The sequence below is a fragment of the Piliocolobus tephrosceles genome, chromosome 2, assembly GCF_002776525.5.
Source record: "Piliocolobus tephrosceles isolate RC106 chromosome 2, ASM277652v3, whole genome shotgun sequence".
NCBI classification, from domain to species: Eukaryota; Metazoa; Chordata; class Mammalia; order Primates; family Cercopithecidae; genus Piliocolobus; species Piliocolobus tephrosceles.
The window spans coordinates 163833107-163853109 of NC_045435.1; the positions used below are offsets into that span (position 1 = coordinate 163833107).

The 20003-nt window shown below is 42.7% G+C and overlaps 1 protein-coding gene and 1 long non-coding RNA gene across 9 annotated transcripts in view; one reads left to right on the forward strand and one right to left on the reverse strand.

Annotated features, from left to right (window-relative positions):
- The window catches only part of ZBTB38 (zinc finger and BTB domain containing 38), a 65725-nt gene extending 55057 nt beyond the window's left edge, over nucleotides 1-10668 (forward strand). For all 8 annotated transcript variants that reach the window (XM_023192139.2, XM_023192142.2, XM_023192141.2 and 5 more), the window contains one exon: nucleotides 4150-10668. In XM_023192139.2, the coding sequence (XP_023047907.1) occupies nucleotides 4150-7731 (3582 nt within the window). In that variant the 3' untranslated portion in view covers nucleotides 7732-10668. The remainder of the gene's footprint in view (nucleotides 1-4149) is intronic.
- Nucleotides 1-18043, reverse strand: part of LOC111526438 — an 18644-nt gene extending 601 nt beyond the window's left edge. Inside the window, exons 1-2 of the long non-coding RNA XR_002726364.1 lie at nucleotides 15914-18043; nucleotides 15399-15525 (exon numbers count right to left, since the gene is read on the reverse strand). This is a non-coding gene — a long non-coding RNA (uncharacterized LOC111526438). The remainder of the gene's footprint in view (nucleotides 1-15398; nucleotides 15526-15913) is intronic.
- Between the last annotated feature and the right edge of the window lie 1960 nt (nucleotides 18044-20003).

The following is a 20003-nucleotide window of genomic DNA, read 5'->3' on the forward strand; positions in this document are numbered from 1 at the left end:
TTTTTTTTTTTTTTTTTTTTTTTTTTTTTTGAGGCGGAGTCTCGCTCTGTCGCCCGGACTGGAGTGCAGTGGCCGGATCTCAGCTCACTGCAAGCTCTGCCTCCCGGGTTTATGCCATTCTCCTGCCTCAGCCTCCGGAGTAGCTGGGACTACAGGCGCCCGCCACCTCGCCCGGCTAGTTTTTGTATTTTTAGTAGAGACGGGGTTTCACCGTGTTAGCCAGGATGGTCTCGATCTCCTGACCTCGTGATCCGCCCATCTCGGCCTCCCAAAGTGCTGGGATTACAGGCTTGAGCCACCGCGCCCGGCCTAATTTTGTATTTTTGGTAGAGACGAGTTTTCACCATGTTGATGAGGCTGATCATGAACTCCCGACCTCAGGTGATCCACCCGCCTTGGCCTACCAAAGTGGTAAGATTACAGGCATGAGCCACCACGCCTCGCCCACCTCATCCCACTTTCTTAGCTCAAATCTCATTATGACTCTCAGTGGTTCCCTATTCACTTCTATATAAAATTTAACTGTAGGGAGTCCTTTAGGGCCCTTTATGATCTGGTCTGACCCTTCTTTCCCAAGCTGTCTCATTGAACAGATACATGCTGAGGCCTGCCATGTGCCTGACCCCGTATAGACACTGTCTACTGGGCTGCACACACCACTCCCGCCACCACTCAGACTCCCTCATCAGCCCCTGAGAACAGTACCCGCTTTGATCATTTTTAATTTATTTTGCCTATAGTGTTCCTTCTGCTTACAGAATCCTTCCTATACCCCTGTTTTACTTATTTATGGAAGTAATCCAGGGCCTCTGTAAATAATTTTACTTACTCTTCTAACATTTTATACTTATCTCCAGTATAAGGCCTGCCATCATGGATTCCAATGATTAGTTGACAGTTCTCTTTCTTCCCCTAGACTCTGGGCTCCTTGAGATGAGAGACTTGCCTTCCTCCTGTTCATATCTCCAGTATATCTGTAGCACCCAAGTACTGTGTCTGACCATATTAACATATTTGCTGGATAAAGTTGTTAGAAGGTGTGTCAAGAAAGCAAATCAAGGTGCTACTTAGTAACTATGATTTTTAAAGGATTTCTGCCACACAAAGGTAGATATCTCCCCTGAAAAATGTCATGCTTTGATTTTGCAAAGTTATGACAATATTTTAATGACATATATAATGATACTTATTGTATATGTTGTTCTGTTAAGTATGACTACGGTATTATTCTGTGTTAAGAGTAACACGGCCTTTTGCTGACCATCCTAGCTGAACAATCTGAGAGAAGAATCAGAATGCCACAGAAGTGGTTGGGGCTTTGTATATTATAAATCTGAGTCAGGACACCCTAGAGTGTTCATTAGCCCGATGTGAAATGCCGTATTCCCCAAATGGAAGCAGAGCCTAAAGGGAGGTTCAGGATGCTGTGAAGCAGAATGTTTTGGAAGAAGCAGTAGTTTTGAATTGGAAGGACAAAATAGATGATGTCAGCATAGACCTAAGCCACCTTTCTGAATCATAGAGCATGTGTTTTGTCAGATCTGAAGCTATCTAGTCAGGCTGATAAAGTATTAAAATAATGTGTGGGCTTCTGAGAAGCCAAACATGATAAAAATATATGCGTCAGGGGAGAAAGGAGATCCTTCAGGGGCCCAGAGCAGAGAGACTTCAAAGAAGGCAAAAGAAACATCAGCATAGTATGCTATCGATGTGTGACCCAGTGAAGGACAGCCTCCTTCACTCTGGGGTGACCCTTTCTCCCTTCAGGGGCAAAGAGGAAGTCATAAGATTCCATTTCATTTCATTCTAGTTTTATTTGTAGAAATAATCCCCCATACTTCTAGAAAAGATTCATGGAAGATTACAGTTAAAGGCAGGGTAGACAAGAGCAGAAGAACTAATGTTAAAGAAAATGAAACAATAGGCACACCAGAAACCCAGGCCAAGAATTAGCTACAACAATTGATGATAAAAGTTAGTTCTGAGCTTCTTTGTCTTGAGAATTAAAACAGAAACATGGTGAATATAGTGTTCTCATTATCTGAATTGAAGAATTTGTTCATAGAAAGGTACTTTTTTCCTATGACTGGTACTATAAAAGAATTTATCAAATGGATCCTTGTATAAAGGACATTAAATAACATAATAGTCACAGCTTTTAATAGCAGCTTTACAAAAAGGTAAAGAGAGGTTCTTTGTGTGGCCATCTGGTCCATCCAACTAAATAAATGCCATGAGCTAAATGTTATACTTTAGTGCTCGGAAAACATTGCCACTGAGAGTTAAAATTGTATCATCAAACTGTAAGGCTTTCTGGAGACGTCACTTAATACAGAATAGCATGGAGAGACTGGATGGAATAGCTGGTTAGTATGTTCTGTAGACCAGAGGGGTTTTTTGTGTATGTGTTTTGTTTGTTTGTTTGTTTTGCTTTACTTTTAACTGCATGTGGTGATCTATTAGTGGGTAGTGAAATTAGTGAGTTGCTGTAAGCGTTCTTGAAAAGGCTGGGTGTGGTGGCTCACGCCTGTAATCCCAGCACTGTGGGAGGCCGAGGCGGGCAGATCACGAGGTCAAGAGATCGAGACCATCCTGGCCAATGTGGTGAAACCCCGTCTCTACTAAAAATACAAAAATTAGCTGGGCATGGTGGCATGCGCCTGTAGTCCCAGTTACTTGGGAGGCTGAGGCAGGAGAATTGCTTGAACTCTGGAGCCAGAGGCTGCAGTGATCTGAGATCATGCTACTGCACTCCAGCCTGGCGACAGAGCAAGACTCCATCTCAAAAAGAAAAATACTAGAGCAGAACAGAATGCATCACACCTAGTAAGGGTGAGTGTTAATTTCATTTGTGTCTTAGGTCACTGTGTACTGTGACAGAGATAGTAACAGACAGTAAGGGATAGTGACCTATCTCTTACTGTGGGAAGTACGAAAGTTGCTGCTTTTCACTGCCCCTCACTACAATATCAGTTAGTAAACTCTAGCACTCCAAGCTCCTGGAGTAGGACTTATATAGAGAATATAGCAAATACAGAGAAGAATGGAGATGGGATCCTCAGACCAGAACAAGAGCCACTGTGCCTTGAAGTTGTGCTAATTCAGGAATCTATGACTAGATTCATTCTTGTCCATTCTTGTCAAAGGATTTAGAAATGTCCTTTCCTGGTTTCACGTTTTATCTCCTTTGTATTTGCCTTCAGTACCTGACAGTTCTTTTTGAAAGCCCTAGTCTACTTTGTCTCTACTAAAGGGGAAACTAGAAAAGGAACCTGATGAGTTCCCGCAGGGCCAGTAGCGCAGAAAGGCAGGGTGCCCCTGGTGGTCAGACTGGATTACACACCCTGCAAGTCTAGAGAGAGAGACCCTTCTGAGCCACAAATCAGGAAGGGCTCCTTCAGTTCTTGCTGCTTCTCTGAGTGGGCAATAGCTTTGCATATAGGTACCACTTAAGGAAAATTCATTTAAAAAAATAGCCTGGGCAACATGGCGAAATCCCGTCTCTACCAACAATACCAAAATTAGCTGGGCATGGTGGCTCGCACCTGTGGTCCCAGCTACTCAGGAAGCTGAGGTGAGAGAATCGCTTGAGTCTAGGAAGTGGAGGTTACAGTGAGCAGAGACTGTGACACTGCGCTCCAGCCTGGGCGACAGAGCGAGACTTTGTCTCAAAAAAAAAAAAAAACATTTTCCTGCTTCATGGTTATAACTGGATCATCAGAGTCCTCTTTGAAAATAGGCAGGAAACTTGTGGCAGGACCATGGCATTGCCCAGCTCTGGTAGTTCAAAGCAGCAGCCTTGAGTGATGATGAGACCCGTAACATTTCAGAAAAAGTAAAGTAAAATAAAACCTCCTCCCCTCCCAAATTTGGACATGTGTATATAGCTCCAACTTTGGAGTAAAGGGGAAGGAGTTCTGGGAGGATTTCCAATGATAACAACTATTAGCAATGGTATGAGAAACAGGCTGGGGCAAGAAAAAGATTTAGCTTCTAATGTTGACTCTTGAGCCTTGGGAGCATCAACAGAGAGATAAAAACCTGAAGTTTCATACAAAAGAACAGTTTTTCACAGAAGTGGAAAATAGTCTAGAGATAAAGAAGCCACCTGTGGAAGAGTCTCTGACCATTTCTCTCCTCTTGTTTCAGATGACAGTCATGTCCCTTTCCAGGGACCTCAAGGACGACTTTCACAGTGACACGGTGCTCTCCATCTTAAATGAGCAGCGCATTCGGGGCATTTTATGCGATGTCACTATCATTGTGGAAGATACCAAATTTAAAGCCCACAGCAATGTTCTGGCAGCTTCAAGCCTGTATTTTAAAAATATCTTTTGGAGCCATACAATCTGTATTTCCAGCCACGTCCTGGAGCTGGACGATCTCAAAGCTGAAGTGTTTACCGAAATACTTAATTATATCTACAGTTCCACAGTCGTTGTCAAGAGACAGGAAACAGTCACTGATCTTGCAGCTGCAGGAAAAAAGCTGGGAATATCATTCTTGGAAGACCTTACCGATCGCAACTTCTCAAACTCCCCGAGTCCCTATGTATTCTGTATTACTGAAAAGGGAGTGGTTAAAGAAGAAAAACATGAAAAAAGGCATGAAGAACCAGCCATCACTAATGGGCCAAGGATCACAAATGCATTTTCCATCATCGAAACAGAAAATAGTAATAACATGTTTTCCCCGCTGGACTTGAGGGCAAGTTTCAAAAAGGTCTCTGACTCCATGAGAACAGCTAGCCTTTGCCTGGAGAGGACGGACGTCTGCCACGAGGCAGAGCCTGTTCGCACACTCGCTGAGCACTCATACGCTGTTTCTTCCGTAGCTGAGGCTTACAGAAGTCAGCCTGTATGTGAACATGATGGCAGTTCACCTGGTAACACAGGGAAAGAAAATTGCGAAACCCTTGCAGCAAAACCGAAAACATGTCGGAAGCCAAAGACATTCTCCATACCACAGGATTCTGATTCAGCCACAGAAAATATACCACCCCCTCCAGTATCCAACTTAGAGGTTAATCAAGAAAGAAGTCCACAGCCAGCTGCCGTTCTTGCTCGTTCAAAATCTCCAAACAATGAAGGAGATGTCCATTTTTCCAGGGAAGATGAAAATCAGCCTTCTGATGTTCCCGGGCCGCCGGCAGCAGAGGTTCCACCTCTGGTGTACAATTGTAGCTGCTGTTCCAAAGCCTTTGACAGCAGCACTCTGCTCAGTGCCCACATGCAGCTTCACAAGCCGACCCAGGAGCCTTTAGTGTGCAAGTATTGCAACAAACAGTTCACCACCCTGAACAGGTTGGATCGGCATGAACAGATCTGCATGAGGTCAAGCCACATGCCCATTCCTGGAGGAAACCAACGCTTTTTAGAAAACTATCCTACCATTGGACAAAATGGAGGTTCATTCACAGGTCCAGAACCTTTATTATCTGAAAATAGGATTGGTGAATTTTCCAGTACCGGAAGTACTTTGCCAGACACGGACCACATGGTTAAATTTGTTAATGGGCAAATGCTCTATAGTTGTGTTGTGTGCAAACGTAGTTATGTGACCTTATCTAGCCTCCGAAGACATGCAAATGTTCACTCCTGGAGAAGAACATATCCTTGCCATTACTGCAACAAAGTATTTGCATTGGCTGAGTACAGGACAAGGCATGAAATTTGGCATACGGGAGAAAGACGATATCAGTGCATTTTCTGTCTTGAAACTTTCATGACCTACTACATACTCAAAAATCATCAGAAGTCTTTCCATGCCATCGATCATAGACTTTCCATCAGTAAAAAAACAGCAAATGGAGGCTTGAAGCCTAGTGTCTATCCATATAAACTTTATAGACTACTGCCTATGAAATGCAAAAGAGCCCCTTATAAGAGCTACCGAAATTCTTCTTACGAAAATGCACGAGAAAACAGTCAAATGAATGAGTCTGCACCTGGTACCTATGTTGTTCAGAATCCACACAGCTCTGAATTACCTACGCTGAATTTCCAAGATACTGTAAACACCCTGACCAACAGTCCAGCCATCCCATTGGAAACATCTGCATGTCAGGACATACCCACTTCTGCCAATGTACAAAATGCAGAGGGCACCAAATGGGGAGAGGAGGCGTTGAAAATTGATCTTGACAATAACTTTTATTCAGCTGAGGTGTCAGTTTCTTCCACTGAAAATGCTGTCAGTTCTGACCTCCGGGCAGGGGATGTACCTGTTTTATCTTTGAGTAATAGCAGTGAGAATGCCGCCTCTGTGATCAGCTACAGTGGCTCTGCACCCTCGGTCATTGTACACAGCAGCCAGTTTTCATCGGTGATCATGCACAGCAATGCCATTGCTGCCATGACCAGCAGCAACCACAGAGCCTTTTCAGACCCAGCTGTCAGTCAGTCCCTGAAAGATGACAGTAAGCCTGAGCCAGATAAAGTGGGTAGGTTTGCAAGCAGACCCAAAAGCATTAAGGAGAAAAAGAAAACGACATCACATACCAGGGGAGAAATACCGGAGGAGTCAAAATACGTTGCTGATCCTGGAGGATCATTGAGCAAAACCACAAATATTACTGAAGAAACCAGTAAAATTGAAACCTACATTGCAAAACCTGCTCTGCCGGGAACCTCCACAAATAGTAACGTTGCACCCCTTTGCCAAATAACAGTGAAAATTGGAAACGAAGCCATTGTGAAAAGGCATATCCTAGGATCTAAATTGTTTTATAAAAGAGGGAGAAGACCCAAGTATCAGATGCAGGAGGAGCCTTTGCCACAGGGGAATGACCCGGAACCCAGTGGAGACAGCCCACTCGGGCTTTGCCAATCCGAGTGCATGGAGATGAGTGAAGTGTTCGATGACGCAAGTGACCAGGATTCCACTGACAAACCGTGGCGCCCTTACTACAACTACAAACCCAAAAAGAAATCCAGACAGTTGAGAAAAATGAGGAAAGTCAACTGGAGGAAGGAGCATGGAAACAGGAGCCCGAGCCATAAATGTAAATACCCAGCAGAACTGGATTGTGCCGTGGGGAAGGCTCCTCAGGATAAACCCTTTGAGGAAGAAGAAACTAAAGAGATGCCCAAGCTGCAGTGTGAACTCTGTGACGGAGACAAAGCGGGGGCTGGAAACCAAGGAAGGCCCCACCGACATCTTACTTCTCGGCCATACACCTGTGAGCTGTGCGCCAAGCAGTTCCAGAGCCCTTCCACACTCAAAATGCACATGAGATGTCACACCGGGGAGAAGCCATACCAGTGCAAGACCTGCGGACGGTGCTTTTCGGTGCAAGGAAACTTACAGAAACACGAACGCATCCACCTGGGCTTGAAGGAGTTTGTCTGTCAGTATTGCAACAAGGCGTTCACCTTGAATGAGACCCTCAAAATCCATGAAAGAATCCATACTGGAGAAAAGCGTTACCACTGTCAGTTCTGCTTTCAGAGATTTTTGTATCTCTCCACCAAAAGGAATCATGAGCAGAGGCATATTCGGGAGCATAATGGGAAGGGCTATGCCTGCTTCCAGTGTCCCAAAATTTGCAAAACAGCTGCTGCCCTTGGAATGCACCAAAAGAAACACTTATTCAAAAGCCCAAGTCAGCAGGAGAAAATAGGTGACATGTGCCACGAAAACTCAAATCCCTTGGAGAATCAACATTTCCTTGATTCAGAAGACAATGACCAAAAGGATAACATACAAACCGGTGTGGAAAATGTCCTTTGAGTGGCAAGAGTTAGAAAAATCTTCAAAAATATAGTTGGTGGTTTTTTTTTTTTTAGTTATGATTTAAGTTTAGTTTAATTTTATTCACGTAACAGTCATGAAGGAGTGAAATTTAAAAACAAAACAAAAAAAACACTCATTTGTGAAAATCCCAGAAAAAGGATCCTAATATCTACTTTGGGTTTTAGCATTAACTTTATGCAAAGTGCACAAAAACAAAATAGCTGACTCCTCCAGTATCCCAAGTTTCTTGTGAAAGTTAATGAAGTTCTTAGCTGTGGTATTTCTACCAGTGAAAAAAGGAGTTTAATTTTAGCCTAGTTTGAAACTTTCTAATAATTGCTAATAGGAACTGGCTGCTGAACTGTCTTTAGTCACTGGAGAAAATGAAGATGGCATCTTCGTAAATACGTTACGTGGTAATGAGCTGTGTGACGGTCTTTATTCCCATCTGGCTTCTGCACTATTAAAATTTGTTTAAATTAATGGATACACATGAAATACTTAAACAATATAACTGAAATTATGTGCATAATGAGTAACCTAAAGTAGGACATTCATACATGATGTAGAACTACTTTTCTGCAACACAAACCTTGTAAAATACATATATAAATCACTATAACTTTTAACTGTCCATATCCCCTGTAGAGAATTATGAGGAGCAGTAGATCTGCAAATAATGAGGACTGATGTAAAAATCAGTAGAAAGCATTTTGAATATGATTTAAGAGCATGTGAATGCTTTTAGATGGAATGCTGTTCCCTTGAAGTTATGGCTGAGCTGTTCTTAGAACTGGTCTACTCAATTCACAGAAAACATAGGTCATGCCTTATCTATGGGGGAACACCCTCCCAGAATTTACCTGTGATTACCTGTGCTGCATATTACTTTGCAATGGCCTCAACTCAGAGAATGAAAGAGGGTCACATTCTTCTGAAACTCTCTGCAGTCTTCCAACCACCACAAGGCCATGGATGTGGGGGGGTCTATTCCAGACAGACTGAAGGGTTCAAGTGGAAGCTGTCATCTCCCATTCCACTGAAGGACTGTCCAAGAGATTTAGTGCAAGGTACACTGCAGTAGTGAATTCCCAGGCACTTGAAAGTGACTGCCTAATCCCTAGTAATTGTAATTACTAGCCTTCTTGGAGATTATGCAGCCCACAAGTACAGACTAGTATAAAGCAAAAGGGCAAAGGAACCCCCACCCTCCACCCCACCCATTAATGACGAGTGGGCAAGAAGAAGTGATGGCCTTCCTTGCCTAAAACAGTAGCTTTGTTTTTAGGGGATGGAAAGGTAGAATGTGGAGTGACATGGTTCTATCATTTACTTATGAGACTCAGAAATATATCTACAAAGCCAGATGCTCTGTCATCATATTTGCAGACATCTACATCCCTTGCTAAAAACCCACTGAAGTTTTTTTAATGTTCTTTTACACTGACCCACACCATCAACATTACCCTCAAATCTAATTGCCCTACATCATATTCTGTCATGTGGACCAGGTTCCTGGAAAGCTGGAATGCATGATTCTTTTTTAAACTGCCAGAGTAGGAGGGAGAGAGAAAACATGTCTACCCTTGGATCACCGGTGTGAACAGAATCCGGAATGCAGTTTCAGCCTGACCTGCAGTCAGTTGTGTTCATTGGATTTGACGGATGGAAACCCAAGGTTATCGAAGATTGGAAGGTTATCATTGTGAAGAAGTAGCTTAAAGGACTCCGGTTTCTCTCTACTAGTGTGATGTCTCCATGAAGAAGACTTACTGGATTTGGGTGGGTAAGAAAGCATTTAAACACCCAGGAAAGGACATGATTAAAGTTGACCTTTTAATACTATAGTACCTTGCTGTTAAGTAACCCCACTATTGTATCTGCATTTATCTTTTGTTCATCTACTTTCACTTACATACAGTATTATATAAGTAGAGAAAAATGGGAAAATGCAAGCAAATTCAACTTTATTTTATACATTGTATATATGTATACCCTACACTATTCATTTGGGTTTTGTTAGATAGTCACAAAGGGCTTATGAAAATCATTTTTGAATTGATAATTAGAATATTGAACAAGCAATCCTGTGATCTACTAATTTGTTTTATCAGTTAATAATATGAATCAAAGATAATTAGTGTGTACTCTAGTCATTTTGATTTCAGTTAACCCCAAATATAAAATTACCTGTAGTGATGTCTCTCTCCCAGCCCTTACATGTGGATATTTTTTAAGTGGGACTTGTATGCTGATAATTCTAGACCAAAGTAAATATGGCAGAATATTTATACATGAAAAAATAATTTTGCAAATATTTTCTATAATTGTATTCATTTAAAATGTTGATAGCTTGTGTTAGTTTCAGGGAGGGGTGTATATTTTGATAAAAAAAAATACTTGACTTTGTAATTCTGTATATTCTATACAATTTATAGCAGAGCCGTTTTAAGACAGCCTTGTCACTTTTTTTGTTAATTGTGAAAATTTTATTGAGTGATGTTTAAGTATGCATTGAGTACATGACCAACTAGAATTAAAGTAAGTGTAAACAGTGAACATACTGTATGCTGTACAAGATATAATGTAACTTGCTGTTTTAGCATCTGTATTTTGGTTAGAAGATATTATTAAATGCAGATGTTAAGGATTGGAAAAGTCTAATTTTATTTTTAGAAATAATGGATATAAATTTGTTTTTGCTTGATTAAAATAGCTTATTCCTACATTAAGTCTCTTTTTAAATGTTTTAATGTTATTTCTTTCGTGCAGCTATTTCATCTGAGTCACGGCTTTGTTTCCACGTATTATTCATTCCGTATATTTCTGTTCCCTTACGTGTTTACATTCCGTAGTACCTACTTACATGCTTAGGAGTCAAATGGATTATGACATTAGGAAAAAAGCAGAATAAAAGAGATTGAAGTCTTCTGATGATTGAGTGTTTTGGATAGGCCTGATCTTATAATGATAAATCAGAGAATGAAATGCTCTCCAGGAAGCATTCTGCTCCACTCATCCGCGGGAAACAAATTACATTTATTGAGTACCAGGCACTAGGCAACGTCTTTACATAGGCAATTTCATTAACACACACACACACACCAGAATTCGACCTCATTATCCTCATTTTATAGTGACTTTGAGAAGGTCTCACAACCAGACAAAGCCAGAATGCTAACCTAGGTCTGCCTGACTCCAAAGCCCATGTTTTTGTTCCTTCTCAACACTGTAGAGAAAAGTGATTTATAGAAACTGAACAGAGTATGAGGAAAGGAGACATGATAAAGTAATGCAGCTTTAGGATGGCAGTTAGTGACTGCCCTGGAACGGGATTAAAGGAGGCTGTGTCGGGTTCAGCTTCCCCTGAATTGGGCTTCCCTTATATCTCAGGAGATTGCCCTAAAAAGTCAGTAAAATTTGTGCACTTTTTTAAGGATATGGAGTAAAATTGTAATGGCATTATAAGCTAGTAATTTTCACACAAAGAAAAAAATATGTTCCGTCGTCATAGATTCTACTCCTAAACTCAGCTAACTATCTTGCAAATGCCTGCAGTTTGTCCCAGTGGGCCATGTGAGACGGGATGTCGGTGGCTCAGGCAGCACAGTCCCTCACCAACACAGAGAAAATTACTGCCAGGCCTACCAATGGCTGGCCAGTAGCATCAATTTTGTATTGGAAGGGCAATCCAAACCAGATTGACCAAAAATTTAATAACTGTTACCTGCTAAAACTAATTTCATTATCTAAAAGAAAACATTTAATATTGAAAGAATTTGTAACAATTGAGAAAGTAAAAGCATAAAACAAAAAATGTTAGTACATTCTTTTCCATTACTTTGGATATTTTCATTCCTACTGCTCTTCGTCTTTTCTCGTCACCTACTGATTGATTTGGTTCCACTCCCATCTGTGTCTATGAGTTTCTTTTTACAGAAGCAACAGCTCTTCCACTTAGGTTTCCTCCATATCTGAGAACTCATCCCCAACCCCCTTCCCCCTCCCCAAATCCTGACCAGCTATTGATTTCTCTTCTGGAGAGAGAAGCCCCCTTTGCTCCCTCCCTAGTTTGCACCTCCTAACCCAATTCTTCAAGCAAGATGGTCAGTGAGCAAGAAAGTTGGCTGGGTGTGCAATTTAGAACTATTCACTCTGAATTTAGACAACAAATGGACGAACTAGTTAGAAATGTTATATTTTTATTTCATTAGTAACATCTAAAACATTATATTTAGAATGTTTTTCTGGAAAATCAAACACTTTTTTGCAATAATTTTAAAATATATGACTTGTATGTAATTATAGGCAGAAGTATTTTATTCCAGTTAGAGAAACTGGTAAACAGACATTTTAAATATGTAATAATGCAGCCAGGCATGGTGGCTCACAACTGTAATCCCAGCACTTTGGGAGGCCGAGGCGGGAGTTGGAGAATGGGCTGGCCAACATGGTGAAACCCCGTCTCTACTAAAAATACAAAACATCAGCTGGGCATAGTGGCAGGTGCCTATAATCCGGCATGCGCAACAGAGCAAGACTCCATCTCAAAAAAAAATAATAATGCTAACTTATGTAAAGTTATGTCACTTATGTAAAATTATAATTCATTTATTCAAAATATACTTAATTTTTACTGCTGAACTAGGACTACAGAGATGTGAGGTAGCTTGTGCCTTTGAGGAAGTTAAGTCTGGTGAAGGAGATTGATGAGACAATAGATGATTATAAAACGAAACTCTGAGCTCTTATGAGGCCTAGAACCAAAGCAGAGAGAAGTGATACTGAGCAGAGACTGGTGGAGCTGAGCTTCACCAGAGGGGTCAGGTCCAGAGAGGAGCGACTAAAACAAAGGAGCCACGGAGGAATGTAGGTTGTTCCAAAAGCCTGGGGTTTGGGATGATGAACGTGGAGAGGCACGTGGGACACATCGTCAGGGCCTTGGGTTTGCCAGAGTTGAACCTCTATCCTGAAATCATAAGGCAGTGGGCAAGCAAAGGAGGGGCTGGGTAGTAGGAGGTGAACTCAGAGAGGGGTAACACAATATCCAAGCAAGAGGGGAAGCCTTTGTAGGACTTCAGCAGAGAGTGGAAGGATCTGATGTGCTTACAAGGATCACTCTTACTCAGTGTAGTGAATAGACCACAGGCGGAGGCAAGGGTGGAGGCAGGGAGATGAGATAGGAGGCTGTGGCAGTACAGGTGGGAGATGACAGTGGCTTGGAAGAGGGTGGGAGTAGTGGAGATAGTAAGAAATGGGTCACATTCTGGAGATAGATTTTTAAATTTTGTAATATGGAAATGTTAAAGCCTATGCAGAGGTAGAATAGTTTGGTAAAACCCAGTGTATCCATCATTCAACAATCAACAATTCATACCCAATGTTGTTTCATCAATACCCTTATCTACTTTCCTTCTCCACTGTATTATTTTGAAGCAGATCCTAGACATCATACCATTTCATCTGTAAATATGTCAGTACGCATCTCTGAAAAGGTAAACAACATTTTTAATATAACCATATCATTACCATTCCTTAAAAATTAACATTTCCTTAATATCATCAAGTTCCATTCGTTAAAATTTCTGGTCGTCTCATCATTATAATTTTTTTTACAACTGGAAACAGAATCCAACTAAAGTCCCATACTACAATTAGTTGATATACCTGTCTTTTAACCTATAGATTTTCTATTTTTTCCCTTTGCAATTTCATTCCAAAGAAATTGTGTGATCATAGTCTAGGAAGAAACAAGACAACTTCCTAGGTGGGGAGTTCTTCCATTAGGAGGTACACTCTGTGTGGCTGAGATATTGGATGTATTTTGAAGACAGATATGATAGATTTGCTAATGGTATAGATTTTTCAACCACGGGTTGAAAAACAGAGGAATCAAAAATGACACCAAGGTTTGGGCCTGAGCAATTAGAAGGATGGTATTGCCAACAAACTAGATACCTGGGTTGGAAGTTCAGAAGAGGAGACTGACTTGAGATACGGATTTGGAAGTTGTATTTCATTCATTCAAAATATATTTGAGGTGGGAGTACAGTACAAGAATGGAGAAAACAAATAGTCCCTGGAGCCTGTGGCATAGAGGGGAACATGAAAGGCTAAAAAGCTGATTAATTACAACCATAGTAAATGCTATGAAGAAGAGCTGCATGGTGCTCTGAGGACATCTAATGGGGCAACGTAACCTAGTTGGGAGGTTCAAGGGAGGCTGTGTTTGAGGAAGTAACTTTTTTTTTTTTCAGACCTAGACCTGAGGAAGTAACTTTTGAGCTGAGGCCTAAGAGATAAATAATAGTTGAAAGGAGAGAGAGTTTCTAGGTTGGGGGCTAACAGATATCAAGGGCAGCCTGTGGAGGGAACACAGTTCTTTGGAGGCCAGTGGTGTCCAGAGTACATGAGAAACTGATTTAAAATCAGACTAGAAAACAGGAGCCATACCATGCAGAGCCTTCAAGGTCATGCTAAGAATTTGGATCTTATACTAAGAGCATCAGAAAGCCACTGAATTATTTAAAGCAGGTTGGGACAAGAAGAGGTATATTTTAATCAGTTTTGTATTACAAAAAAGTCACTGTGGCTGAAATGTAGACAATGGCTTGGAAGACAGTAGTGGCCGGAAGTAGAGCAGTTAGGAAGCTACTGCAGTTGTCCAGGCTGGAGATTACAGTGGCTTGGATTTGTTAACTGGAAAAACTTTAAAGAAGTTAAATTTAACAGAGTTTAATTGAGCAAACAACCATTTGTGAATTGGGGACCCCTAAGAACCAGAATAGGTTTTAAGAACTCCAGCCTACAACATAGTCAGGCAGCATCTATAAGAAGAAAATGGAAGAAGTACGGTACAGAGACAGCTTCGTTGGCTACAGCTCAGTGTTTTGCCTCATGTGAATCAGTCAGCTGCTGAGATTGACTGAAGCTCAGCTGCTGAACTGACTGAGACTCAGCTGTTAGTTTAGGTTTTTAGTTACTTTACATACTAAGTAAGGTTGCAGTTCATTTCGGACTTGAGTATGAAGGCATCCTTAGGCCAAATTTAGTTTAATTTAACTGATGATGGGATTGCAGTGAAGATGGAGAGAAAGGGGAGGATTTGGGAGATACTTAAGAGACAGAATTAGCAGGACTTGATGTTTGATGGTATATGGGAATTGAGGGCTAGGGATGGATCAAGGATAGTCTTTGGGTTTTAGATTTGTTGAAGCTAGGAGTGCAAGATGTCCTCCCCCCATGAAGCTTGTATAGAGAAGGAAGAATCTAGAAAACACCAGTACAAATGGCCCCTGACTTCTGAGGTTTCCACTTATAATTTTTTGACTTCATGATTATGCAAAAGCAATACATGTTCAGTAGAAACCATATTTTGAGTACCCATACAAGCATTCCATTTTTTACTCAGTACAGTATTCAATAAGTTTCATGAGCTATTCTACACTTTATCATAAAATAGGCATTGCATTGGATGAGTTTGCCCAACTGCAGGCTAAAGTAAGCATTTTACCCACATTTAAGGTAGACTAGGCTAAGCTATTTGGTAGATTTTTTTTTTTTTTTTTTTTTTTTTTTTTAGATAGAGTCTCACTCTATTGCCCAGGCTGGAGTGCAATGATGCGATCTTGGCTCACTGCAACCTTCGCCTCCCAGATTCAAACGATTCTCCTGCCTCAGCCTCCCGAGTAGCTGGGATTACAGGCACATGCTACCATGCCCGGGTAATTTTTGTATTTTTAGTAGAGATGGGTTTCACCATGTTGGCCAAGCTGGTCACGAACCCCTGACCTTGGGTGATCTGCCCGCCTCAGCCTCCCAAAGTGCTGGGATTACAGGCGTGAGCCACCACGCCCGGCCTATGCTGTTATATTTTCTACTTACAGTGGGTTGATTGGGACATAACTTCATCATAAGTCAGGGAGCATCTGTATGTGAAAGATGAGTCACATAATAGTCCATATAACAAACTAAGGCAGGGAAGAGGCCAGAGAAGTACAGACCTCAATGTCTGATAGAATGACACAAATGAAGGGTTCAGAAACAAGGTGTCTCAATAAGGTTAGAGTCTATGATCTTTGAAACTCTGCACAATTACGGTCTGCTTCCTCCCTCGCAGCAGTCCTGTTGTGGTGGCGTAATGACTGTCTTCATTTGGAAGCTGCGGACACTGAGGCACACGAGGGTTAAGGGGTTTGCCCAGGCCAGACAGGACCAACTCTGAGCCTTTTGGTCTCCAAGACACTGTTTTCAGCCCCACCTACTGATTCCACATTGACTAAGGTATTTTTTGGGAGAACCTAGAGCTAAAACAATAAAAAATACAGTCGTTTCCTGAAAATGAGTGTTTATTAGCCTGAGACTCTAATACTTTCAGAGACCTAGGTCATTCCTTTTTTTATTCAATATATTCTATATGGCAATTAGTACTGCCAGCCGCTGTTCTAAGCATCTAATGAAGATTAATTTAATCTTCATATCACCCCATGAGGGAAACATTATCATCATTGCCATCAATGTTTAGTGTGGTTATCTTTTTGCTGCACAGTGTCACAAAACAGTGGCTTAAAACAACCATTTATTATTATTTCACATGGTTCTGTGGTTTGACTCGGATCAGCTGGGCACAGCCTCTCATGCAGTTACAGTTAGATGGTGACGAGGCTGGAGTCATCTAAAGGCATAACCAGGCTGGTATTAAAGCAGCCACAGTCCACTCAGTTTCAAGGGGTGAAGGAGTATACTCTAGTCCTCAGTGGGGGAGTCACAGACACTTATAGGGAGGGAAGGAATTGATGGCAGCCATCTTCAGAGGTAAGCTACAATGACGGGTCATTCCCAGTGAGAAAACCAAGCACAGAGAAGTTAAATTACTTACCCAAGGCCATACAGCTGGTATGTGGAGAAACAGAGTTAATCCCAGGCAGTTGAGTTCCAGAGCCTGCTGGGAGAGGCAAAAGGGATTGGAGCCCAATAGCACAGCCCAGACTCACAGCAGAGCCAGGGTGTGACGAGCACAGCATTATTCATAGCAGAGCTGGAGAGTCTTGGAGTCATCTATCAGGGATCGGTGAAAAGGAAGAAATTCTAAAAACACCAGGAAACGTCAAGGACTGTCTAAACACGGCTGTTATTATGTTGGGGATGAAAATATGGTCTCATGTGACCCAAGGCAAGTGGAAGCCTTCATACTTTCATTTATCTTTCCAATCAGGAAAGAATGAAAATATAAGAGTGTTGGTGGGCGGGGGTGGGTGGGGCATGTGTGTGTTATTTTTCCTTATAAATAATTAAAATCTGGAACCTTTAGTCAGATACTCAAAGGGGTCTTATATGGGAGAAACTAAGGCTTGGACCAGGGAGTTAAAATCTGCAGTGCAGACCAGCTTCAGAAGGGATCTTCAAGCTCCTTCGGCATGGTCTGCTAAACGTCTGGGTCATCGATGACCTTATGCACATTTGCTCCCTCTAATGGAAGGACAAGGAAATGACATATCTACTTCAAAAAGATTAGTCACATCACAGGAGTAGTGGGTATTGCCAGAAGTAAGCCCACTCACCTCTGGAGTGGTTGGTTTCTCTCTGGAACTCTCGCAACCTGAGACAGTTGGTAACTTAGGCCCTTTTCAATGTCTAGCTTCTCAGAACTTCTGGGCCAGAAAGGCAAGTTCCACACATTGATTTGGACCTGCTCGACATCTGCGTGAGTGTGGTGAGTGGAAGAGCATCAGGCCATGTCTCAGGTCTTTCCAAATCAGACTCCATTATTTCTGACATTCCTCTTCCTAAAGACCAGAGGTAGAAATTCAGGGCCGCCGTTTTCATCGTCTCTCATCACGATAGGAATCAGCCTCCTCTGCGGCTGCTCCTGCTGAACACGACGACATTCCAGCCACGGGGAACTGCTCAGGACTCAGTATCATTCTCAGACCTAGGCAGGAGGGTTCCGTGCTGGCCCTCCTCCAGAGGTGCCCAGCCGCACGGGGCAAAGAGTCTGCAGGGCCAACAGGGATGTGCCCACCCAGTGTCCACGCCATCGCCAGAGACCGCACTCTGGTACCCAGAACCTGAGAATTCCCTGAAGACTTTCAAGGCCTGCTCTGGCCGCTTCCTTGCCAGTGCCACACCCCTGGGACAGCCAAAGGGCAGCTGTTTGCAGGGGTTGTGGACCTAGTTTGTGACGGAGTTTCAGGGTCCACATGTGTGCCTAAGCCTCTAGCAGCCTGTGGAGGGGGCAGGGTGAGGGGAGGAGGGGATGGGAGAAGATCTGACCCACCTCTTCCCCTGCTGTCACATTCTAGCAGGAAATGCCAGAAACTAGGAATTCTGCACTCCAACACGGTCTTCCAGATTGCTGTGAAGGTATATTTGTCAAGGGAGGAGAATAGAATGTATTTAATTAAGAACTTGCTAGCCTGGTTTATAACTTTTAAATATTTAGACACATGATATACACGCCTCCATCTGTACACTTGCTCCCCGCCTTGCCAGTGTTGAGGGGGCGGCTGTCACCACTCTCCGAAATGCCTGGCTTCTCATCGCGCTGTCTGTGTGTACAAGCTCCTGACCATGCTGACATGTTCATTCCCATCCCTACCCCAGCCCCATGCACAGATGTGATCATTTCTCAGTACCTAATTCAAAGGTCCCATCAAAAGCCTCTTCCTTGCAGTGTTGTATGAGAGAGCCTCAGACTTCTGCTTGCCTTGACCTCAAGCCCCACCATAGCTCTCTGGGTTCAGCCGTTTTCAATTCTGCCTCTGCCGTCAGCCGGCGAGCTCCTCCGGGATGTTCCCAGCATCAGCATGCTGCCGTCAAACGCAAGTCATCTATGAAGTGTGCCGATTCGCCACCCCAGATGACCAACTGTCTTGGTGCGCCCCGCACTGAAGACTCTCCAAGATGCAAAACATTCAGTGCTAAAACTGAGACAGTCCCAGGCAAATGAGGACGATGGGTCACCCTAACGGGGAAGAGCCTCTTCAGAAAGGGAGGGAGTATCAGCAGTCAGGGTAGAAGTAGAACTCATTGGCCAATTTCAGTTTCAAACAACTAATAGGACGTTGTCTTTCCTGAGTCGTGAGGAAACACCTAGGCCACACAGAAATCTGGCCAGGCTGCGCAAGTCTGGCCTGAGAAAATGGAGGGAAGAACCTTGGGCCCCAATCTCCAGAGCCCTACTAAAATCCTTCAGTGATTTCCCAGACACTCCTACTTCTCTCATGTCGCTGAAAAACTTCCTTGGAAACCGAGCTCACCATATGGCTTCCAGCTGCCCACACAAGCATTTGCCTCTCAGAATTTTTGATAGCGTCCACCCTAAAAAACAGTGAGTACAAGTCTTCCACTACACCCTGCCCAGTGTGGAGGAAAGCTATGGGTTTTCCTGCTGAGTCCTTTTCTGCATTTATGGGTGAAGACACCTGAATTTCCTTTAGAAGCAACCCCTCACCCTCTTATTCATCAGCCCCACCTTCAGACCTTATCTGAAATCAGGATCAGGTGATCAGTGGCCACCTGATGGGACTGGGAGGGAGGCATATAAGCTGGTTTCTAGTACGTGTTTTTTTACATCTCAACACAAGAATGAGGAAACTGAGTCAGGAACTTCTCCACTGCCAGAGATAGAAACCCAGTTGTTCATGATATGGGGAGGATGTAGCTGACTTTAAGCAAAGCTGAATTCAAGGGCTCTAGCAAAATGAGATCTCTCTCAACCCTCACGCTCTGTCCCTTTTCTCTCTTACTTTCCTCTGCATTAGCTTCAGCCTCAGACTAGTTCTCCCCAGTTGCAAGACAGAGATATCCAGGCTGAGGGGAATCGAGTTCTCCAAAACGAGTGAAAGCGCACTCTTAAAACAAAAAAAAAAAAAAGTCTTGAAAGAGAGCAGAGATATTTCTATAATAACCTCTCAAGAGCAGAGTCTGAATCCACATCCAGCACATCTAACATCAGAGCTGACACTCAGAAACTCTACTAACATAGGGTACGTGCCTCCTTTCAGGACACATTAAAGAAAAATTTATCAAAATGACCACAAAACACTCTGCATCCAGCTAAGACCAACTGAGCCAGGCACATACTTTCATCTTTATTCAGAAGAACCTGGAAAAGAAGGTCTTGTTTTCACCATTTAATCAATGCAGCAAGTGAAGGCCCAAGTCCAAGGACTCCACTGCTCTGAGTGATGACAATCCACACAGGAATGATAGCCCCACTTTACTGACTGGCAGTTCCTCAACCTCAGACATCAATCTAGTGGTGCTCA